This window comes from Lacerta agilis, chromosome 16, assembly GCF_009819535.1.
Source record: "Lacerta agilis isolate rLacAgi1 chromosome 16, rLacAgi1.pri, whole genome shotgun sequence".
NCBI lineage: Eukaryota > Metazoa > Chordata > Lepidosauria > Squamata > Lacertidae > Lacerta > Lacerta agilis.
Window position 1 is genome coordinate 29521615 of NC_046327.1, and position 25148 is coordinate 29546762.

Genomic DNA, 25148 nt, shown 5'->3' on the forward strand with positions numbered 1-25148 from the left:
AATAGGAACCAGAACATGTGGACGTGTTTGCTATATGCAGGAATGAAGGGCTCTAGCAAAGGTACCACAGAAGTAAATTAACAGCTTCCCTTTGGGACATACGGTAGCTGGAGACGAGAATTGCTTTTTCAAATATCTCAAGAGCTGAGAGAAGGGCTACATAGTTCAGTGGTAGAGCACATCCGTCACCAGCAGAAGGTCCCATGTTCAATTCCTGGTGTCACCTTTAGCAGGGCTGAAAAGAGCCCCCTGCTTGAGACCTTGGATAACTGCTGTCAACCAGAGTAGATGGACTCAGGATAAGAGAGTCTCAATATTCCTTTGATAAAAGCATCATTATTTATGATGTGTAGATGCACTGTTGCTGCCCTCCATGATCTCTCTTGTAGTTTTGGCTAAAGGCAACAATGGGCAAAAGAAACGAGCACATACACCATGGGCAATGATGCCACCTTCAACTCTCATGCAAACAACTCTCTGTTTCCAGCTACAGTGTGTCAGCAATGACAGCCCATGGTTAATATAAGCAGGCACTGCAACCGTCCAGTACTACTGAAAAGCTCGTACTTCTCTGAGACCTTGGCTTAAGGTTTCACTAATGCGGGTTTGTGCATGACCTTGCAGTGTGGTCCTTGCAGTGTCTCTACTATGGCCAGATTTGAGCCAGCATGTCTCCTTCCTCCCCCCACCTCTTGTCTCTTCCACCAAAGTTGTTGTGTGGCGATCATTAGTCAATTGTTTTGGGGAACAACCACCACCCAGGACCCAAGTTGTAATGTGAGTGGAAAAAAGAGGTAGCAAAGTGGAGACAGCGAGAAGCAGAGGTGGTGCTGTTGATGCTCTGCAGTGATGTAACCATACTTAGAACCAAGCTAAGTATGGGTGCATCCATGGCATTTGGGGGCCCACCCATCAGTGCCATGCAGACAGACTAGAATTTATTTCTCCTCCTGCTCTTCCGCTGCAGCTCTTTCATGTGCATGTGCAATCAAATCTCTCAGCCCTACGCTGGCTTAGTCTCATTTCCATTATGGAACAGTGGTGGCTGAGAGAGCTAATAACCAATTTTTCTTCACAGGGATTTAAGTGGTGTGTGCCAATGACTGAAGCTTCCTTCCCACTGCAAGAGCAATGCAGAAATTAAGTCGAGCAACTCCTGGATGTTGGCATGTTGTGCCTCCAACCTCCCAAGGAGAGCTAACTTCAGTCCTAGTTGCACACAGCTCAAGGGGCACCAAGCTCTGGGGCAGGAAGCACATTATCCTACTGCCCCACAGGCTGAGTATACACATCTGTACATATTAAGGCAGGTATGAACAGAGCTTTTATAAGCAGCTTGGGGCAAGAGTAACACAAAAGCATGAGCATACGAGGGTCTTGGGATCACATTTCAAAGGTGACATCAGCTGCCACCTGTGACATGTGGGCATGGAAAGTCCCTGGCCGGGAGCACCTCCCTCCCAAAGCAGGAAGTTGGGGGAAGAAGGCAAACTTATGCTGGGCTGTAGACTGTCTGGGTTCACCATGATTTCATCTCCTCCTCCTTTTTATCATGCCTGCAGTTTGTTGGTCACTGAGCATCAGCAGCATTCTGTCGTTGGAGCTGAGCCCGCCGGCAGAGTGGTCCTCGAGGGCGACCCGAGCGGCGGAGGCGGCGTGGTGGCAGGCCAGCCATCTGGCGGCAGAGCTCCTCTAGAGACAGACAAGAGAGAGAGAAGAAGCTCGAGAGTGGGCTAACCATGCCACATAATTTACAACCCGGCCATATGCACATAGAATTCCATGACCATTTTTGGGGTGTGGGTGTATGTTATAGTTAGCATCTGTGAGGGAGGGGAAAGGGTTGCGGGGAAAGAGTCTGACACCCCTCTCTCCCTATTTTCTCCTCTTGAAGCAGTTTTACTTAAAGGGGGGGGAAGCATCATCAGCATTGTGAAGTAGAATGGCCCCCATTCAGACTCTTCGAATTGTGGCCACTGAGAAAGGACAGCTTGCTTCCATATATGCCAAGCAGTGGATCAGAGGGGTGGCTGGGGCTGATTTCAGGACACTTTCTTGGGAGTAGGGGTGGGAAAGAAATTCAATTAAGCTTGCACTTAAAGGCCAATCTATCAAATCTGCACTTTCAGAAACAATATGAGAACTGAAACAGCCATTCTTTGAAACTTGAACTTATCTGAATTTTGCGATGTATTTCTCCAACCACCAATGTCTTATATTCAAACAAGAACATCTCTGGGTCTTCAGTTTTCTCCACTATTGCTTTTGCCATTAAGCCCTTCACCATTTTTGTACCTTTCCCCATTTGCCAGCACTCTTCTTGGATTATGTTGCCTGCCTCTGAATGTTGGCCATTCACACAAGGGCATACACCTATTATATAGGCCATCTTCTTCCTCTAAGAGAAATTGAGCAACTTTATTTCTTCCTTGTTTATGGGGCACATCCCTATGGGCATCTTTACTCACCCTGCATGGCTTCATCCTCTTTGCAGACAATGCGAGAGCAGATTTCCTTGTTTATCATGTATGTCCGACGGACACTGTCACCAGAAACGGGGGGGGGGGGGGGGAGAGAGAAGGCAAACAGTAGGAACATAAATCCTTGCGCATCAAAAACTGATACAGACAAATAACTGTGGCTAAATCGTTGCTAGCAGGGGTGCAAAAGGCCTAACTACACATTACACACAAATATATGTTACAGAACCTACACAAGCGTGTTTTACAGGAAAAGCTGATGTGGGGGCTGTGATTTGGAAAAGAAAAGCAGTTGCTGGGGGAGAGGGGAGGAATATGAATTCCCTGCCCTGCCCTTTGCTTCCTTGCTCCAAATCAGCCTTCTAGAGAGTCTGGTGTCCTCTAGATTACTCAAAACTACCATCGGCCTCAGCTAGCATTATCTGGAATACAGATAATGGCCCTGTGCCCTGGGTAATTGCTGAGTAATATGAACAAGTGAAACTTTCATTTGGACAAAAAAGCAAGTCTCCAGCTGTTGCAGCTGCAGAAAATGGATGAAAATAGATGGCCAGTTCCTGCTTTAAACTGTGCTAAAAATGGGATGGGTTAGTGTCTGGTGGGGGCGGGAAATTCCATTGATAGTTCACAGCTTCCTGTGCCACTCATGGCATTCATCCTTTTGTCTTTCTGCCATGGTATACTAGTTGCCCCTGTAAATGACTCCTGGTCATTTAAATGTTGGCGGTTGTGGTGTTTAACTATTTCCAAATGTTTTAAAAATTGGTTACAAGTCACCTAGAGATTGCCCTGTGTTAGGCAACTAACAAATTAAATTAATAATAATTACTTTTCACAGATCACTGTAAGAAATAATATCCAAAGATGCCTGCCAAAAACTATCTGCATTATCTTGTAGAATCATAGAATATGGGGCATCTTAGTAGAGAATTCCTAAACCTCCTCAGCTTCTACCAGAGAGTCTCCTCTCTTACCTGGTAACACACAAGTAACTGATGCATTGCTTGACCGGCTTATGAACAGAGTACAACCGTGTACAAGGAAATTGCTCTTCACGGCATTCTGGGAACAAACAAAGAGGAACATGTTCAAGTTAATGCCACTGGTGTGGCTACATCAACTGGATGGTGGCTCATTGAAACTAACTGCCAAGAGACCAAGTGATACCGTATATTTCCTTTAATGGCACTGGCTTGCCGTAACTTTTCTATGGTTTCCCCTTGCAGACTGAAATTTCATCCTGCTCACACTATGCCATCCTATTCACATGCGGAATTTTGTGCAAAGTACTCCACCCACAGAAAATATTTCGCAAGCAACTTAGAATGCTGGGGGATAAAATCAATGCAGAGCTGTGTTGTGCAGACTTTGGCGGTATATTCAATCTGGAACAGACACCCATGAAAGCCAACTGGAAAATAAGTGAAAAGACCTAATGGGGTCTGAACTGGCAGTGTCTGGCTAGGAACAGGATCTTGAGGTTGTAGTAGGTAAGTCCATGAAAACATCAAGTGAGGAATTCAAATTCCATGCTATGGATTGAAAGGGATAAAAAAATGAAACTGTCATGATCACAACACATCTATATTAATTTATGGCGCAGACACATTTGGAATACTTGAGTAGAGTTCTGGGCACCATGTGTCACAAACTGTATTATTTTTGGACAGACACAAAGAAGTACCTCTGCACACAATGAATCGTTAAAGTGGAATTTATTCCCAAAAGATACAGTGGTGGCCATGGACTTAAATGTACACAACATGCATTCTCCCTGTCTTGTGGGTTTATTGGGAGATAGTGAAGGCTAGTCAAATTCGCACCAATTAAATGCTGGAGTGGTGTGCCCCATCCAGCAGATAATCTGAGCATCTTTAAAATTTCTGCAGCCACCAAGCCATCTCCAGATTTATTGGTAGCTACCCTTGCACTAGATTTACCCTATGACAGTGGTGTCCAAACTTTTTCCAAAGAGGGCCAGATTTTATGAAGTGAAGGGCTGTGAAGGCTGACCAAAGGGCCAACCAAAGTTGATGGGATTGAAGTTGTTGGGCTTTTTTTAGGGTTTAAGTTGTTGAGGGTTGTTTTTTTTTAGGATTTTACCCCAGGAAATAAACTGCCACAAGGGCTGGATTAAACCAACCAGCAGGCTGGATTAGGCCCCCGAAATGGACTTTGGACATGCCTGCCCTATGAGATCTATAGGGGCTCACAGAACTGGGAAATGGAGCCTCTAAATGACTGGCCCAATTTCTGCTGCAGACCCTGGGGAGGACACTGTTCCTTCCTTGTTTTCACCCAAAGAGATGCTGAAAACCCATTCCTTCACAATAGTGGTTTCCATTAGCACCCTTAACCAGGGCTTTTTCTTCTTCTTCAGGGAACTCAGATCTGGCAGTTCTCAGGTGGGTGCCATTGCCATTCTAAGAGAACGAGGGAGGTGTTCATGGTGAGTTCTGGCACTTCCTTTTCTAGAAAAATAGCACTGCCCTTAACCCTTAAGCTTTTGCTAATACATTTTGTGGATTCAGGTTTATTGTTTTTATACTATACTTTTGTAAGCCACTTTGACATGTGAGTTTTAAGTGGGCTATACTTCTTTTCAATGAGTTTATAGGGGAAACAGTGTTTGAATCATGCACATTATTAATCTCTGCAACTCTAATTGAGGTAAAAGTCCAAAACGTGGATGGGGTCAGTATCTGCAAATGACTCAGTCCTGCCCACTCAATCCCCAGCCTACGTGAGTAAAATGAACAAACCAAAAAGCCCCTATAGACCTTCTTTGCTTAGCACAGGAAATCTGGGGCCAACGTACACTGGACCAGACACATGGGGTAGGAGGTGGGGCTTGCAGCTGCCCACACTTTGAGCTTGTGTGTGCTCAGACAAATGCCTGAACATAGCTATGGGTCGAAATAGCCAATATTTAATATGCAGATGTTGAACTGTGTGGGTTCTTTCTGCTAATACAGGAACCAGAAAGCACCTCATGAAATTCACAGCAGTAGAGTAAATACAATCAGATGAGTGCATTTCTCGGCACTGATACACCCAGCACAATGTTGACCCACAAATTTCAAAAACAACTACAGTGGAACCTTGGTTCTCAAACGCCTTGGTACTCGAACATTTTGGCTCCCGGATGCTGAAAACCTGGAAGTAAGTGTTCCAGTTTGTGAATGGTTTTTCGGAAGCCGAACGTCCAATGTGGCTGTCGGCTATTGTTTCTGGGGCGCCTGCACCAATTGGAAGCCATGCCTTGGTTTTCGAATGTTTCAGAAGTTGAACAGACATCCGGAATAAATTACGTTCAAAAACCAAGGTACCACTGTACTGTGTTGCTTCTTGAACATTCCTAATGTTCCATTTTCAGTCAAAAGTAAGTCTTGGGCTGGTTTAAATTTTACTGTTGTTACCTGTATAGCCAGCCTTGCCTTCCTTTCCCTTAGAGATTCAGGCAGGTAGCCATGTTGGTCTGACGCAGTTGAAATAAAAAATTAAAAAATAGTCCAGTAGCACCTTAGAGACCAACTATGTTTGTTCTAGGTATAAGCTTCCGTGTGCATGCAAACTTCTTCAGATACCACTCATGCACATTATTGTATATCCTCTTCAAGAATCCAAACAACCAGCAGGCACAATTTCAGCAGTGTCCTGTGCAATGCCAAAATCTGGTGCCCCCCCCCCACTTGTCCTCCATTCTAAATCACAGTTGTGGAGCCCCCAAGGCTCTGCGTCCAGTGTGACTGAACCAGTTGCATTCCCCTAATTCTGCCTTTGGTACCAGCCAGTCTACTAAGAGGTTAAAAAAAGGTATAGGACCCCTGGATGGTCCAGTCAAAAGCAACTATGGGGTTGCAGTGCTCATCTTGCTTTTCAGGGCTACTAGAAATGGGCTAATAGCTCACTGATGGATTTCAATCTATCTGAAACTGTATTATGCTTCCTATACCGTGGCTCCTGTTGTAATATAGAATTACTGATTTACACTTATGTGCATGAAAGAGTTAACCTGAACCCTGAGCTCGTTACCAAAGTGAAGCCTCTGCTTCCCCTTTCACCCCTTCTCAGTCTCTTTTTCTTTTTGTGCTTCCTGGAACAAGTGAAGCAAGAAGCCATGCAGCCATGGCTCCCTGCAAGTAAACTGAATCTCTCCAAAGGGGTTTTTTTTAAACCTGCTGACCCAAAGATTGCATCATCCTATCATAAGGAAACCAAGTACTTTTCTTTTTAAGTTGTTTGGAACCTTTTTTCATCTCCACTTTACTGCCAATGGATGAACACTTGTTTGCTGTACCTTCTGGAAGCTGTGATTAAAACATTCGCTTGAACCTGCTCAAAAGTTTCTGCAGTGCTCTTCCCCTGCCACCAAACCACAGATCAAATAATAAGAATCTGGCTCCTCATCTGGTCTGAACTCAGGCACATGGTTTGTTCCTTCCAAACAAACCATGAGCGCTAAGCCCTGAACAAATATGGGTTTATTTACGGTTATTTGGAGGAAATAAACTACAAGTCCAGGTTTGGATAATGCAAGGCACAGTGGAGGGGTATGGGGATAGAGAAGCATCATGAAAACCTTTGAGGAATGTGCACCAGCAAGCTGCATCATCTGCATTAACCCCATTTTGTTTTAAATTGTGGTTTTATGTGAGGTGTGAGTCAGGCCATTGGTTGAACAGGGGAGAGCAAACAGGAGAAGAAAGGGATAGAGAACAAAATTAAAACTCACCAGGTGCTGTTGATGGAGCAGTGTCACCTGGAATGAAAAAGGGAAAGGGTTTAAATGCAATTAATATTAAAATAAAATAAAAATAATTTATTATTTATATCCTGCCCATTGGGCTGGGCGGCTCCCAACAGAATATTAAAAACACAATAAAACATCAAACATTAAAAGCTTCCCTAAATAGGGTTGATGTCTTCTAAAAGTCAGATAGTTGTTTATTTCCTTGACATCCAATGGGAGGGTGTTCCACAGGGTGGGTGCCACTACTGAGAAGTCCCTCTGCCTGGTTCCCCTGTAACCTCACTTCTTGCAGTAAGGGAACCGCCAGAAGGCCCTTGGGACTGAAGGATGGGGGTGGAGATGCATTTCCCAAACTGTGGGTCAGGAAGCCTGTGCAACTAGGTTGCTTGCTTTATAAATAAACCCTAAGCAATTATTGTTTTTAATTTCCAGTTAGATCCTTACTGAACTGCTGCCCACATAGCATTTGCTGGATCCTGTGATGCAAACTTCGTTGCTAGTCATCAGGACAAAATGTTGGCAGGCTCTCTCTCCCTCCCTCCTCCCCTTCTTAAGTGTGCTCTCAAACCCTTTCTTCACCAGAGCAGATCAGGGAAAGAGAAGCAGGTAGGGTGCTCAGCTGCAAACTGCAGCCCCAGCAGCAGGACTTGAAAAGCAACCTTCTAACTTGTAGTAGCAAAGAGCCAACACTAAAGGCTGACCAGGCATTGCGTGCACCAGAATGGGAACTGACCTGGCACATCTGCTGCTCCCACTGCAGGGTCAGCTGCATCTGCTGAAAGGAGAAGGGATGTTATAGTGTGGATGTGCATATATATATACATCCAAGGAGCATTCCACACATTATGCGACAGCAAACCTGGGACTCCCACCAAGTATTCACTTGGCAGACCTGACTCACTGTTGCACATACAGTCGTACCTTGGATCCCAAACGCCTTGGTACTCGGACGTTTCGGCTCCCGAATGCCGCAAACCCAGAAGCGATTGTTCCGGTTTGCGAACGTTCTTTGGAACCTGAACATCCGACGGAGCTTCCGTGGCTTCCGATTGGCTGCAGGAGCTTCCTGCAGCCAATCAGAAGCCGTGAATTGGTTTCTGAATGTTTTGGAAGTTGAATGGACTTCCGGAACGGATTCCATTCGACTTCCAAAGTATCAATGTACTTGTATGATACCCGTGTTTTCAAACAGAGGTTTGTCTTCTTCATTAAGCTTCACACTAAAAAAAAATCAACAAAATCTTAGGCATAAACATAGAAAGCAGCATGTGCGAATTGGCCTTGACACTAGAGGTGGATGTGCAACAAGAAGAACTCAACTCACCTACATCACCCGGTATATCAGGTGCATCTGAAAAAAAGAGACAACAGGTTTGTAGCCACCAGTTGTTTGGCGCACGGCTATGCACACAGTTGTTTGTTCTCTTTATGAATCATTTCCTATGAAACATCTTGAAGCAGTTTTACAGTAAAACACAAACAATAAAAACTTAATTAAACAAGTTGATATATATATTTAAAAATTCAAATCCAATCCATCAGACTATACTGCTAGTGGATCTGAGGACAGGTCAGGCCCAGAGGTGAGGGGGTGGTGATGTGGCTGTTTTTACTTACACACCCACCCACAACCCACACACTGCTGCTATTGGGCAAATTCTCAGTTCCACATTTTAAAATTCTCCAGAAATATTTGCTTGTCACATTGTAACTGGCAAAACCACAAAAGAACGCTGAAGGACACACGACTGTGAACAAGATAACAATGAGGGAAGTTTACAATGAAGTAGACAAATATCAGTATAAGCACAAGTTGTACATACTTTCCAGCATTACAAAGAACCATAAAGTACAAAAACCGTTGAAGAATGCTCTAAGGAGCTGACAAATATCATAACACTTGTAAAGTATACATTTCTGGAAGGTCTTTGCCTGCCCATAATTTTGGACCTTTGCAGTGGTATTGATTCCTCCTGGAATCTAGTAAATTCTTTGGGGAGATAGACATCTCTGATGTCCGCCCAGTTATGGAAACTGCAATCAGGGCCTTAAAACACCTTTGAAGTGCTATTATCTGAGGAAGTTCTTGGAAGCAGGACCTTATCCGGAAGCTGGTCGTCAACCACTTTGAGCATTCTTCAATGCTAACTATAGTACCGTTTGTGCTTTATGGTTCTTCATAAGCATTGCTTGAATGTGCACATTCAATTATATTTTGTACTATACAAAGAGCAAGCATTTGAAAATGAAGGGAATCTGGCAGCTTCACAGGATGTAGCATGCATGCTGTCCTGTTTCATTATCAGAATATCATATTTTACATGGGCATGCATGATTTATGCTCACATACATGACTGCATATATGCTCTCTCTCTCTCTCTCTCTCTCACACACACACACACACACACGCACACACACACACACACACTCAGCCATATTATAGGTCCCATGTAGACTCTTAATATGTGCCTCCCCATATATGAACACACAAAATTCAAACACCACATCACAGAGTTGCATAATTGCACTAAACATGATTATGCAGACTGAGGCTGAATCTACTCTGATCTTAAAAACACACACACTATGTATATAGCTCTCCATGCAGTTTTCCATTGACTGCTGTACAGAGCCCCCTGGTGTCACATTTTTATAACACATATATAATGTTATAACTCAGTACATGTACAGTATAGATTGGTTCTGAGTCTAGTGAGATTTACTTCCTAATACATCTGTTTAGGATTGAAGCATTGGTGCAGGATTAAAGGAAACGTACCTGTAGGATCTTCCTGAGCAACGACCACAGGCAGAAACCAGTCTAGGACAAAGAAAAAGATTGTTTCCCTTGTGTAATTCTCATGTGGTAAAATAAAGCAGCTGCAATAAATCAGCAATGTCCTTACTCTCTCCCCCACCAAAGATGGAACTGCAGTTCCCACATTTCTAAAGAAAGAGAGGCAGGAGAAAGAGCCATGCAGACTTTTTTTTTGGGGGGGGGGGAGGAAAATGAATAAATAATGAAAACTGAGTTTATACTTTTTCCACTCTTCACCACAAGGTCTCAGAGCAGGTTAGAACAACGCAATAATATAAAAACAGATAAAATTTACAGTTACAAAGACTAAACAAGTCCAGCCAGAACACAACACTATATATTCAGCAGAAGAGGTGGGTCCAGCAAAGCAAAATATCTTTATGTCAGCGTATTGTTAGTTTTTGTTGTTTCCATTTATATACTGCCCTTTATCAAAAGATCCCAGGGCGGTATAGAATATTAAAAACACATTACAGAACATCAATGATAAAAACATAATAAAAAGCCTACTGCCAGACACCCTAATTAAAAAAAAAGAATAGCCATCATAACAACAGTCCTCTCCTGCCTCAGTCTGCTCATGGACAGGCCAGCCCTGACAGTGACCAAGAAGCCCTTTCTGTCCAAGAGAGACTCTACCTGGTGAACCAGCCACTCCCGTCCGCTGAGGCTGCATGAGCCTCCAAGGACAGAGTTGGATCCACAAGCCCCGCCCCCCAAAGGCATGGACCTGTCCCTTCCAGGGCAGTGCGGAACATGTCACCTCCCCACCTACCAGATTTGAAAACTCAAAACATATACAGCCTGTTCATTTTCAGGATCCAACTTCAATTTGTTTAACCGCATAGATGGGACTTTAAAAACTAAGCGAATGTAATATGGTACAGTGGTACCTCGGGTTACAGACGCCTCAGGTTACATACTCCGCTAACCCAGAAATAACGCTTCGGGTTAAGAACTTTGCTTCAGGATAAGAACAGAAATCATGCTCTGGCGGCGCAGCGGCAGCGGGAGGCCCCATTAGCTAAAGTGGCGCTTCAGGTTAAGAATAGTTTCAGGTTAAGAACGGACCTCCGGAACGAATTAAGTACTTAACCAGAGGTACCGCTGTATATGCTTTTGTAGACTCAAGCCCAGGCTTATGCCATAATAAATGTGTTAATCTTTAAGCTGCCGAAAGACTCTTTGACTGAATTTAGACTGTTGCAGCCATAATACTCTGTTATGCAAAATGCCCCTCTCCCTCTAGATTTTGTATAGCTTTATACATGTTGGCTATCTGTGGAGTCTCCCAATTAACGAACAGCAAACATTCCAAACATCTGGAATATATCAAGGCCAAACTGCATATGATAAAGGACATCTGTGATTGAATTTCCTAACATTTATAAAACAGCAGCTGTGTGTATGCCTGTTGATTTCATATTGGAAGGCAGTTAACCTTCTCCCCCTGTGCTGTTTTCCCGGTAAAAATCTGTCCCTGCAACTAATATTACGAATGTTAGGGGAGCGAAGGAAAGGGTTAAACTCCCTCCCATCCTTGGTGATGCTTCTGTGTTCAAATTAATACCTCCTACAGCTGCTTTGAATTTTTGAAGTTAAAGGGAAAGATATGGGTGGTGCAACAGAGCCCATTGCCACCTGCCCAGCTATTGGCTGGCCAGTGCTTTTTTCGGGGGGGACGGGACGGGACGCAGGGGTATGCATACCCCTAAACATTTTGTGAATCTAAGCTTGGCCTCATTGAGGGGCAGGATTTCAATATGAGTAGGAAAATAATAGTACCCCTAAAAGTTTGTTTGTTTGTTTAAAAAAAAAAGCACTGGCTGAAGATAACATTGGGAGGTAGGATAAGGTGATAGAATCAGCAACTTCAGGGTGCTTCAGTTGTTTTAGACCAGGGTCAGCAACCTTTTTCAGCTGTGGGCCGGTCCACCGTCCCTCAGACCATGTGGTGGGCTGGACTATTTGGGGGGGCAGGGGGGGAATGAAAGAATTCCTATGCCCCACAAATAACCCAGAGATGCATTTTAAATAAAAGGACACATTCTAGTCATGTGAAAACACCAGGCAGGCCCCACAAAAAACCCAGAGATGCATTTTAAATAAAAGGACACATTCTACTCATGTAAAAACATGCTGATTCCCAGACCGTCCTCGGGCCGGATTGAGAAGGTGATTGGGCCACATCTGGCTCACAGGCCATAGGTTGCCTACCCCTGTTTTAGACTGCCTGCTTGCTGGAAGGCTATCTGCTTGATATGTACATTTGTAAATTAATGGACATTTAAACACTAGTTGCCGCTAGGGCTTCCTCCTCCAGACAAAACTGACCTGCAGCGCTATCCTGGAACCTCTCTCTGCTGTTGGGGTGGCCCATCCTATTTCATCACCTGAGGCAATGGAAAAGTGCCTTCCCCCCTCCACTGCTGCCTCTGCCCACCTGCCGGTCCTTGCTTACTGGGGCTGTGTGGCGACAGCTTCCAAGTTCTGGCAAGATCTTGTGAGAGGTCCCCGAGAACTCACGAGAACACAGAAGCTTCCTGACAGGAATGAGCCAGCAGGAAACCACACAGACCAAGTTGGAGTCAACTCTTTATTAGCAAAAACAGGATCTGCACAGGAGTGTCATGCCTAATGAGCACAGCAGCTCATCTCCTGCTTGCCCCCCATGAAGCAGTTGATGAGACTGAAGGTCCCCTCCTCTTCAAGGCCTTTCCCACACAACCTGAAACTGCGCCTTCATGAAGCTAACTCTGCTCTCTTCACGCCTCTTCTGGTTCTGGGAGACAAGGAGGGAGGGGAGCTTGTCGCAGCAGGAAGGTGAGATACCCATGACTCTTCTCTGGCCTGACTCATCTCTGCCTCTTGGCCTCCCTCCTCCCTCCTGCTTCAGCTTCTGTCTCTGATTCTGGATTTCATTTGTCCACAGACTCTCCCAGCTCACTAAGCCCTGTTACCTCTTCAGCTTCTGAAACCTCCTCCTCCCAAGTCTTCTCCCTCTGACCACTCATTGTCGTCCCACCATCACTCCTGGGCTTTGAGCCGTCTTCCCCTGGAGGTTCCCCAGCTGGTTCCTCCCACCATTCCTCAGCGTCCAACCAGTCTACAACAGCAGAGAAGAAGCAGTGGCTTCCATTGAGATCTTGCTAGAACCCAGAAGCAGGGGCGGAGGAACCCTCTCCGGCACCCAGGGCGGGACGCTGAGGGGCGGGGGTGAACTGCCTAGTGGTGTACGTGCAACATCCATACGGACTGCGTGCACATGGCTTTCCATAGGGCTACGCATGTACAGCATCCAGTACAGAGTGTGCATGCACGGCAGCCCATGCACTACATATGGGATGCCGCACATGGTGCCCATACTGACTGCATGCGCCCTCAGCCGCTCTACAGTGGGGGAGGCATGGGCCATCTTGTCAACCCCCCCCCCAGAGGGGCACCCAGGGCACCCCACCCACTCTGCCCCCCACTTTGTACGCCCCTGCCCGGAAGCTGCCACTGTAGTTGCTTCTCCAGTGGCTTCTGGTGAGATCTTGCGAGACCTTCTGGAATCTAGAAGCCGCCACTGCCATTTCTCCAGTGGCAGGGTGCCCATGGGGTTATTGTCCCTCGGATTCCGTGGCCCGAGGTGGCTGCCTCAGTCTGCTTCATGGATGGGCCAGCCCTGCTCTGCTCAAAGGGGAAGGTTGCAAAACCATGCTTTGCTTGTTTGAAACTACAAAAGGACAAGGGAAGTGATTGTTCTGGTAGTTGAAAGATGGGGAAGATTCTTTGCAGAACTGGACAAGAGGAAACAGCTGCATTAGCTGTAAAACTGGCAATGCATAGCAGCAATCGGCAGATGAAAACAGCAGGCAACAAGGAGATGGGGTAGCCCTTTAGATACAGTTAAGATTAAAAACTTCTATTGGTTTTAGACCAGTTTAACTATTATGGCGTTTCTGCCTGAAGAATCGTGGCAACTGTAGTTTAGTGACAATTTTGAGAATTCTGTGTTAGTGGTTCCCAGCCCTCTCACAGAACAGGTCCCAATATTCCCCAGGAAGAGGGAATTATTCTAAAAAACTACACTGAAATCTTGTGCCACAGTACACAGGAACTAGGTGGGTTTATATCTGAGGTTGCATGTCAACAGTGTAGAAATAAGCCATAGCCTGCAGCCAATTTATATATATTTGCAAAACGTACCCTGGGGTTGAACTAATGTTAAAAAAGCTCTGAGTTGGGGTAGGGGCTGACTCTCATAGAAAACATTGCAGAACATCACATTGTTTTAACAGTTGTGAATAAACTTTAAAAGAAAATGCTTTTTTTAAAAAAAAGAAGAAGAAGAAAAGGACCAGCTTGTTTCATTTTAAAAGCATACGCTTCCTTAATCTACAATTCATTTTATCAGATACTGAAATTGGATGAACAAGTATGAAAGTTTTTTTTCAATTTGGAAGGAAAGCTCCTTGGTGAAATCTTAAAGTGATATGCATTCCTTTCTTAATTAAATTAATTTATTGTTCTATCGAGAGAGAGAGAGGAGTCTATAGTCCACCAAGACCTTAAGTGACAGACCTCAGATATGTTGGTTCAGGCAGATAGAAGGAAAGTGAGATTGCAGAAAAAGAACAGATCCAAATATTTCGTTCCTTGAACAAATCACTGGATTCTTTAACCTGATGGAAGGAATTGTGATCTATCGTTATTAAGATGAAGATTCCACTGAGGTTTCCTTCTAAAATGTGTGTTGTCAATTGCTTCATTTCAGCACCTGATAAAATGTTAGAATCATAAAACTGTAGAGTTGGAAGGGACCCTGAGGGTCATCTAGACCAGTGTTTTTCAACCTTTTTAAGGCAAAAGGCACACTTGTTTCATGAAAAAAACCATGAGGCACACCACCATTAGAAAATGTTAAAAATTTAACTCTGTGCCTATATTGACTATATATAATTTTTCAATTTTCCCACGGCACACCAGGCAACATCTCGCGGCACACTAGTTTGCCGCGGAACAGTGGTTGAAAAACACTGATCTAGACCAACGCTGGAATTTCAGCCAAAGCATCCATGACAGTTGGTTACCCAATCTCTGTCAATGAAAGCTCATGCTCCTCAAGTACACAGACACATGCACAAACTAACCTGACTCTGAACTTAAATTTTGTCAGTACAGAACAGGCTCCATGTCAGTTTTGCCCCTGGGCAAATGTCCCTTTCACCCTAGCCTGGTGTCCTTCTCCCCCCTTCCCCCATCCTCCTGTCCTCTCTTGATCTTCTGTATCAATCCTTCTTATCACAGAACAATAGCTTCTATATTAGCATACAAGCACCAGGAAAAATATGGCAAATCCTATTTAGCTTCCACTGGATAGACTCACCAGTTGACAGGGCAATGAGAGCTACAAGACACAGCAGCTTCTGAGCTCCACAGGCCATCATCCCTGGAAAGTGAGGAAGAAAGAGAGAAAATCAGTTAAAGCCAATTTTTGTTTTTTCGCCAACTGATGCCCAGCATGCTCCTTTATCTCTCCCCCCCCCCCACTTTCTATGACCAGAAGGCAGGCTGGCTGGCTGGCTTGCTCTACCTGATAACCACACAATTCAAAATTATTCTAACTTAACACAACTCTGTCTTTCCTTTCCTTTCCTTTCTTCTCTTCTAACCTCCTGACATCTATATGCTGTCTTGTACCCACTTACTGTACTACGTCGATTGCTTGCTTAGAAGGATGTCTTTACAAAATCACCCTCTGCAAATAAATAAAAAAATAAAAAAATTGAGACACAACTCCTTCCCTTCACTGTCATTGAGGCACTCGGTTCCTTTGCACTGTGGACGGAGTCTCCTCCCTTCAGCTGGTCCCCCTAGCTTGGCCAGAGTGCCTAGCCGCTCCCAGTCCCAGCAAATGTTCTCCTTTGGCTTGCCTTCAAAATTCAATTCAGCAAAGTAGTAGTACGATTGGTGTCATCATGCAGATGGAATGAGGAGAGGGGGAGAGAAAAAAAACTGTCCCATGACCTCACTGAGTTTATTGTAGCTCGAGTGGAATCGGCACCTCCTATTCCCTCCGGATGAGGAATAGCCAGGGATGGAGTCCCACAGTCTGTCATGCATGTACACAATCTGCTTCATTTTGCCCTGAAGAGGATGAAGCAACGCTTATTTTTCCATGCGAATTCTCCCCAACACAATATATCTTTTTTCCTGGAAAGAAGCATTCCAATAAACCCAAGCCTGGCCTCAAGGCCAGCCTGACCGTTAGGTAGGGTGAAGCAGCATAACTGTTGAGGCAGAAGAATTGGAGGTACCACCACAGAGCAGGCAAATTGTCAATAGCCTAGTTTATTGTTGTTGTTTTAAATGCCACAGTAAGAGTTGCCATTGGGGATGCTCTGCCTTGGGCATCAAAATATTTTGTGTGTGTGCTTGTCCATAAGGTGCAGTAAGGTGGCAGCCTTGCATGGTGATGGCGGCCGATGGGTCTCAAACCCTCAGTGAGTTAGGGAGTTCTCCTACATGAGAAGACAGGCTCCAGCAGATTGAGTTGGCAAGTCTCAGATTGGGTCCAATGGATAAAAAGGCAGTTTTTTGCAAATGCTGCAGAAGGAAGTGAAGGGCAGGGAAGGAAATTCTGATCCTAAACCTCCTCTGCCTTGTGGGATATTTTCAGGAGAAGAAAAGGCTAAGAAGTAAATGCTACACAAATCCAGAGTGGATTTGTCCCTAAGACAGTTGGATGACGTCTACTTCCAGTAACACCATAGTCAAGGTGGTGCCAAATGCATTGCTCTGCTTTCCTTTGGACACATCAATGAGGCCGAGAGCGGGTGCGACGAACCTCCACTTCAGACTCTCCCCTCGTTACTAAGTGAATTTTTAATCAGGTGTTCTGGGTCAAATTACAATGCACCCCACCTGTCCCTCTGAGGTCCGTCTGTTATTTCAATCCCCTTTTATCTATAATCTGGGAATCCCTTAGTAACGGGAGTTTTCCTGTCCAGCGGCCGTGGCTGGTTATATCCTCTGCTCAGGGCTTCAGGGGTTAACCTCTCCTTTGCCTACTGTTCGGGGTCTCTCCTTATTAGATCTCCTCACTATATCAGTTAGCTAAGCCCTCTTAGCAACTTTGTGGCATTACCAGGGTTTCCACCCGCTAGCCCCTCCTGAGGGAACTCCAAGACACAAACTATCACCCTTCAGTTTAGTTTTGTCCTTTCCCTGAGTTCACCTCCTCAAGAGCCTATATAACTCGCTGGACCAAATGAACGACGATATTTTCTGAGCTCAACAATAAGAGGTCTTTATTTCTTACATAACATAACGGTTTCAGTGATGGTTCATAAGCTTAGTTTCATAACAGTGTAAACTCTTTCTTTCAGCAACATATACACATCTTCAACAATCCTAACCTAACCTAACCTAAACCTAACCTGGCCCCACACCCTCTTCTTCCAGTCACCACTCTCCTCTCCAACGGCTGCTCCCTCCTTTTAAAGAGCGGAATGTCCCGCCTCCCAAGGGATATCTGCCACTCAAACTGGGGTGCCCATTAACTCCTAAAACACCGTGGGTTTCTGAACACCCCCTAACTTAGATCTGATTCATTACACGGGGTCCTGTCACCTGGGCAGCCCAGGGCATCATACAAACTTGCCCAGGCTTGCAGCCTGGGGAGGTCATTTCGGTACTGCTAATACAACAGTTTGACTTCACCCCCAGAGGTGCACTCCATTGTCTTTGGAGACAGATGCCAGCAACACTGATATGGACAACCTTACAGGGTCGATGCAAATGCTTTTCTATAACTACAATGTGGTTAATTTTTCTCCCTCCTTACTGCAATAGAGCTTCTGAAAATCCTTCATTCCTATACACGTCTCCTCAGAACAAAGCATCATTGAGTTCACTGAGACTTAAAGGTAAAGGTAAAGGGACGCCTGACCATTAGGTCCAGTCGTGTCCGACTCTAGGGTTGCGGCGTTCATCTCGCGTTACTGGCCGAGGGAGCCGGCATACAGCTTCCGGGTCATGTGGCCAGCATGACAAAGCCACTTCTGGCAAACCAGAGCAGCGCACAGAAACGCCATTTACCTTCCCGCCTGGAGCAGTACCTATTATCTACTTGCACTTTGACATGCTTTCGAACTGCTAGGTGGGCAGGAGCTGGGACCGAGCAACGGGAGCTCACCCCGTCGCAGGGATTCAAACCGCCGACCTTCTGATCAGCAAGCCCTAGGCTCTCCTTGCACGGAGACTTACTCAGATATAAATGAGTACCCTGTACAGGGTTGCACCCTTAACCAATCCAATTTTCTGAAAAAAATAAAACGGGGAAAATATAAGAGTAAAAAAATCCTTTGCCTAGAAATGTGCTAACAAAATCACTCTTGTAACAAGAAACATGGGAACTGTAGTTTCCCACCGGGACTTCCTGGCACTTAAGCTGAAAACATATTTTACAGTCTCTTGTTGTTTTGTTTATTTGTTTCATAAAATGTATAGACCACTTCGTTGCAAAAACCATTAAAGCTATATATATATATAGTATCAGTTATTAAATTGCATACTGTCCTTCATCTGTAGATCTCAGGGCGGTTCACAGCATAGAAATACAAGATAAAAAACACACAAAATAAACCAAGAAAAAATCAAGAAAAAAATTCACAACCCTGCTTTGCAACATACAAAAGTTGGATACTAAAACAGATTAAAATTATCTCAACTTTCTAAGCAATCTAGGTAGGTTTGTCTAAACCAGAATGTTTTTAGCAGGCGTCAGAAAGAGTACATTGAAGACGTCTGTTTGATCTCAGTAGGCAGGGAGTTCCAAATATCATGTTCTTAGAAATAGTTTGTTGCTATCTTAGAATTAGCCTTCAAGGCCATACATTCATAATTTCCCCTGGTCTTCCATGCCCATTCTCTGCAGGTTGTGGGTGTACTGAAACAGGATCAGTAGAGTGCAATTTTTCAATGTGCATTTAAATTATAATAACCAACATCTTGCTCACCTGCAGAACACAATTCTAGAAAATTGTAGCAAAACCAGTAAAATACACACACACACACACACACACACACACACACACATATATATATATATATGGGACCCAGGTGGCGCTGTGGGTTAAACCACTGAGCCTGGGGCTTGCTGATCAGAAGGTCAGTGGTTCGAATCCCTGCGATGGGGTGAGCTCCTGTTGCTCGGTCCCAGCTCCTGCCCATCTAGTAGTTCGAAAGCACGTCAAAGTGCAAGTAGATAAATAGGTACCACTCCACCGGGAAGGTAAACGGCATTTCCGTGCGCTGCTCTGGTTCGCCAGAAGCAGCTTCGTCATGCTGGCCACATGACCTGGAAGCTGTACGCCGGCTCGTGAGATGAGCGCCGCAACCTGAGTCGGACACGACTGGACCTAATGGTCAGGGGTCCCTTTACACACACACACACACACACATATATACATATATATATATATATATATATATATATATATATATATATATATAACAAAGCAATATAGCCAAATACAGATGTATCCTCAGAATATTCTCTTATATGGAGGTTAATCCCATTGAACTCAATGTGACTCACTTTTGAGTAGACATGCCTAGACTGGCACTGTAAATCTGATGATCAACTCTTGCAAAGCTTTAAGTTGCAGACTACAATCTTGTGCATATTTAAGCAGCGAAAGGAACCTACTTGAAGCATTTTTAGAAGATTAGCTTTGCTCTGCTCTTGTTTGGTAAATTCCAAGTATGTAATGAAATCATTCTGAAAAGAGCCAGTCTGTTGCAAAGGTCAATCCTAAGCATGGCTTCCTAAATGCAGTATATACTCACATCTCTCCTGTCACCTGCCAAACTATGAGTCACTGCATGATGATATACCACACTTGTCCATGCCCACCTGTCAGCCCAGTCTTGTCTGTTCACAGTCCATCCATCAGCTGTGCCTTCCCCCTCCGACAAGACAGTATCACTACCATTCTGTCTAACCCAATGAAAGGATGTAGGGAGAGTGTTGGAATCCTGGAAGCCAAGACCTAAGTTTGGGGCAAGTACTCTTTAGTGAGAGAACCCCAACAGAGATTTAACATCACAAAACATGTTAAATGAAAGGAAAGCATGGAAATGTAGGCTCTAAAACTTTTAAATACGCCCTTCTGTCCCAAAATGTCCCCCTTTAAAAGCTCTTTTTTAAGCATATCCCACTTCCTTATCATAAAGATAGACCACACATTTGGTAAGCATAAACAGTTTACTTACAAACTCATCAAGGCCAAGTTCGTGTGCTTTGCATACAGCAGTCCTAAAAGATGCATAGGCAAACTTGCTTAGTTATAGAAGGTAGAAGTTTCTGAACTATTGGTAGAGGAAACCATTAGTTTCAGACTCCATTCTGGTCTGAAACACAAGAAGGCTGATTAAAGCCATGTGTTGGAATGTCCAGCTCAGAGTTCTTTACATGCTGGAAACTGCATGGAGAGAAAGAGATAACGAAGGCTCAGTGGCTCATTTCCTCACAAGGTGGGAGGCGATGACATAGGCTAAGCCTGGCAGAACAGCTTACCCTATTGTTTGACCCTTTCGTGCACAAATTAGATTCAAACATACTAAAGTTATATGAGGCTGGAACCCTACAGAAAGCAGGCCAAGTGTGCAGCTAGGTAGGCACTGCCCTCATGATGTTCTGCAATTCAGTGCCCTCCCCCATTGCCCAGGTGGTGGTAAAAGAAGATTGGGAGTGAAAGACCCAAGAGGAAGTATGGATGCATGTAAGCAATTGAAGTTATTTGCTGGTTAGTTTACAACTATCTATATCCTGCTTTTCAGAATACTGTACAAGCGCTTCCAAGTAGTATTGCATTTTTTAAAAATGCAATAAACAATGTGTTTAAAAGTCACCAGGGTCCTTGCCACAGGGTAGTTGGTGGTAGAAAGGTCCTGTATTATTCCGCATGCCATGGAGTCAGAGAAACCAACGCCAGAAAAATAACACATGGGAAAGAAAAGCCTATGATAAAGATGCATGATTGCTATAGACTGCTGACAGATGGAGGGCCTGGCAGTCAGTCAATCAGCTGGCAAAGAGTGTGATGACATCAGCTGATGGTCCCTAAGCCAGATGCTTAAAAAGCTAAACATCCTCCCTTTAGCTGGCTCCTAAGACATGGGAGGGACCTTGCCCCAGGGACTTCAGACTGTATAGCAGGGGAAGTGGAGAAGAGAGTAAAGGACAGAATGTGCAGATTGGGAGGGGAGACTTCTGCATTTAATTTAGCGTCTCTAACAGCTCAACAAAACAGAAAGTGCATGTTTGTGTATGTATTTAATAATGAAAGATCTTTTAGGTGAAGGGAAGGTGAAGGGAAAGCTGAAGATTTTATGGCATGACCCTACTAGCAAATCTACCTACCTTGTTGAGCTTGAGGCTAAAGAAATTTGCAGTGTGTACACAAGTTTCTCAAGTTTACACTGATAAACACTGATAAGAAGGCATCATCATATGACATTATTTGGAGCAAGACTCTCAGGCCTGGGGAACTGAAGCTTATGAGTGTGTTTTGTAGGATTGCTGGCCATAGCTGTCAAGTCTCCCTTTTTTGCGGGAAACTCCCTTATTCCAAGCCGTTTCCCGCTGCTATCCCTTATTGTTGATATCCCTTAAATTTCCCTTATTTCTGGGAAGGAGCGTTGGAGTCCGGGGACTCCTTCTGCATTTCTCAGCCCTGCCTGCCTGCCTGCCTACCTCACAGGACTGTTGTGGGGATTAAATGAGGACTAGGACCAGGGAGCTCCTTGGAGAAAAAGGTGGAATATAAATACCTAATAACAAACAGACAGACAGACACAGAGATATATAAAGAAGAAGATAAAATAGACGAATGTTTCTCTGCAACAGGTGCTCCAATTAAGCATTGCTGCCCCTAACTGGAGGCAGAGCACAGCCAACCTGGCCAGAAGCCATCAGTGGTCCTCTCCTCCTGCATGAATTTGCCATCTAAGTTGGTGGCCATCGCTGCTCCCTGTGGCAGGGAGTTCCAGAGGTTAACCGTGTGCTGTGTGAATAAGTGCTTTCTTTTCTCTACCCTGATTTCTCTTTCCTGGGAGCTCTATCCTGGTGTAAATTAATCTGTAGCCTGGGGGGGATTACCACGGGGTGGACTGTCCCTGAGAACCGTAGACTGTCCCCGGGACAGGTGAGTGTGCTTATCCCTTATTTTCAAATCCGAAACTTGACAGCTATGTTGCTGACCAACCTTGGGGAGGGTGGGAACGATTTGGGCGGGGTGTTGCGTTGAGGTCTGTTAAAAGACAAACAGTGGACCAAGTTGTTCTTGCCACCAAACACACACACACTTCTTAGTTGCATAGAAATCATATAATTGTAGACTTGGAAGGGACCCCAAGGGTCATCTAGTCCAACCCCCTGCAATGCAGGAATATGCAGCTGTCTCATACAGGGATCAGACCTGAAACCTTGGGGTTATCAGCACCACACTCTAACCAACTAAGGTATCTAGTATGATTTTGTTATTTCTGTATATGAGGCAGGTTTGGTGTTGGATTCCACCCCCAGCCTTTATTTCAAAAGTTGGCAACCCTAGCTTTGCAAGTCAATAATGAAATGGCCACCGAATGGTGGGGATGTGTATGAAAACACATCGTTTCTTCATCTATCTCCAGCCCCTTTCTCCCCACCCCACCAGCTTTGGTTCTTTTCCATTTTAACCCATTCCTGCAGCCATGTTAGCTAGGGGAAAGAGAGCACAGAGAGATGTGCATTCATGAGACCAACAGTCACTATTGTAACCTGTGTCTTTATTTCAGAGCTTTTTGCCCCCATTCCGTAGGTGGTGTTGGTTGCTTGGCATGCAAATAGATCTGAACTGAGGCTGCCCCAACACTTCCTCCAGCTATGGTCTCCCTGAAAGATCCTTTTGGAGGGAGGAACAGGGCCCATTGTCACCAAACCTCAGGCGAAGGACAACAACCCAGACCTGCTGTATTTGTCTCCTGTTGAAATGCATAGCTATCTCTGGTTTGTGGCAAGCTTTGAAGCAGGCACTATGTCAGAACTGAAAGCTTAGAATGTGAGGGTACTTATTAAAATATTGACATACCACAAACCCAGGGCCAGCCCTTCCACAAGGCAGAACGAGGTAGCTGCCTCAGGTGGCAAATTTTGAGGGGCAGAAAGTGGCTAGAAATGTGTGCCATGTGATGTGTCCTGCAGGCCCTAAGCTAGCTTGCTACCCCAGTGGAGGACCCTGCTTGCCACCAGCGCTGAAGTAAAATTCAGCCACCAACCTAGTCAGATTTTGTGCACAGAATGGCAAATGTGTTATCTTGTCCTTTGCCTCAGGCATAAAGATGGCTTGGGTCGCACCTGCATAAACCCAGCTTCAGTGTTGCTGCGAAATGCAGAAGAGGACTTGAGCTGAATGAGCAAGGGGAAGTGCAGAGGTGATGTTGTAGGCAAAAACAATATTGTGAGGCTATATAGAATGTGTTACCGTTAAGATAGGGTGAAAGTAAGCGGGAGCCATAGCCTAGCCATTTCCGTGCTTTTTTTGGCATCAGAAATCTGAATGTTAAGCTGACGTCTTTGTTTTGTTAAATCCTGCTCTCTCCCCCGCCCCCCGCAAAAAAAGCTGGCAAATGGTGCCATTGCACATTGTAAACACTGGAGGGAGCTGCAAGATAGCAACAAAGAAATAACATTTTCAAGCAGCCTCCATTTACATTGCAGTTCCTCAAAATATGCAGTTCTGTTGTGTCAGTTGCACGAGATCCTAGGTCAGCTGAGTTCTGCCGCCCTCAGCAGTATCCTGACAGGACCCTACTTTCTAGACCACAGCCTTGCCTAGACGCTGGAGACAAATCTTCAGTTGCCCAAACCCTGGATGTTTTTCCTTCGGTAAGCTGCAAATTTCTGGAATTCCCAGAATCGCTTCCCCCACCCCCAGGAACTCCAAGACATGTCTGCATTCATATTCAGACCATCAGCGCAGGAGACCCCATTCTGTTTTCAGCTGTTTTGGTTCGTGTTACTGTCAAGAGAATTTTCCTCTCGCCAGCTGCTCATTCCTGCACATCGACTAATGCACAATTCCTTCCCCAGGCATCTGCATGGCCCCTGTTGCATAGCAATAACTCGTCTGCACCTTTGGAATTTTGATGAGGTTTTGAATCCTGGGAGGATTTTTTGCATGCTTGAGGAACTTTAAGAGTAGAAAAACTGTACAGGTACTAACTGCATGTTCCTTCTGTTCTCCCTCCTCCATTGTTCTGCGCTCATAAGCTAAACCTGCATTAAGTTACATATCAGTGATTAGGCATTAATGAGCTGCAGCGCAGTGTCTGAGCGCACCGGTGTGAATAATGTAAGAACTGTGTGTTCAGCTAAGTCACTGTGGGCGAGGTCACCAGTTCTTGGGTCACAAAGCTCACTTAACTGAATCCTACACAATGGCATGGCCTCCAGCAGCTTCATCTGTTCCTTTGTTGAGCCTCTGATATCGGCGGAGATTATTAACCTTAAGCACCTCAAGTTTGTTTAGTGCCATTACTTTCCCAAGCACGATTCACTCCTAACTGGAATTGTGCTCAGCACATTTTAAAAAACGGGAGCACTGCTAAAATCTAGAATGCTCAGGTATCTCTCACTTGCCTGTGTTCGTTTTGCAGCTGCAGCTTGATCTGGCAGTCGGTGTCGTCAAACCCCCTCTTGTATCAAGATCACAAAGGGAGCTCTGCACAGGGAGAAACACAGTCCATGTAACCCACTTTTGCAGAGCAGTTTTTCAAAGTAACAGGCTGTTGTGGATCCCATCTATGCCGTCAATAAACACTTTAAAAAGAAACAAATAACAATTGGTGACCTGCAATTTCTGTGGCAGATGGAAGCTCTTCATAAGCACCTGCTCCAATTTGTCTACTCCCACTCTAGCAGAGGGCTCGCCCCATTCATATTACTACACCACAGATTCCCCCATGTGCTTTATTTCTTTTTGGCTACTGTTTCTTTTGAATATTTTATATACTTGTCTTTAGCTGTTTTTATCAGTAGTTTTTATGTTTTATTTTATATTTTTCT

At 44.7% G+C, this 25148-nt stretch overlaps 1 protein-coding gene across 1 annotated transcript; it reads right to left on the reverse strand.

Moving 5' to 3' along the window:
- Positions 1 to 24793, reverse strand: MFAP5 (microfibril associated protein 5). Its single transcript, XM_033173168.1, has 9 exons — positions 24723 to 24793; positions 15423 to 15485; positions 10013 to 10054; positions 8558 to 8584; positions 7967 to 8008; positions 7216 to 7242; positions 3455 to 3542; positions 2469 to 2542; positions 1 to 1692 (listed from the first exon to the last, which is right to left on the reverse strand). Exons 2-9 carry the CDS (start codon positions 15481 to 15483, stop codon positions 1571 to 1573), a joined length of 483 nt encoding a protein of 160 aa, XP_033029059.1. The 5' UTR covers positions 15484 to 15485; positions 24723 to 24793; the 3' UTR covers positions 1 to 1570.
- Positions 24794 to 25148: the final 355 nt, after the last annotated feature.

Coding starts and splice junctions, on each gene's coding strand:
- MFAP5 (XM_033173168.1), bottom strand. CDS start 15,483: ATGATGGCCTGTGGAGCTCAGAAGCTGCTGTGTCTTGTAGCTCTCATT. Junction 8,009..8,557: donor TGATATACCGGGTGATGTAG/GTGAGTTGAGTT, acceptor TTCTCCTTTCAG/CAGATGCAGCTGACCCTGCA. Junction 1,693..2,468: donor AGAGGATGAAGCCATGCAGG/GTGAGTAAAGAT, acceptor GTCTGTCTCTAG/AGGAGCTCTGCCGCCAGATG.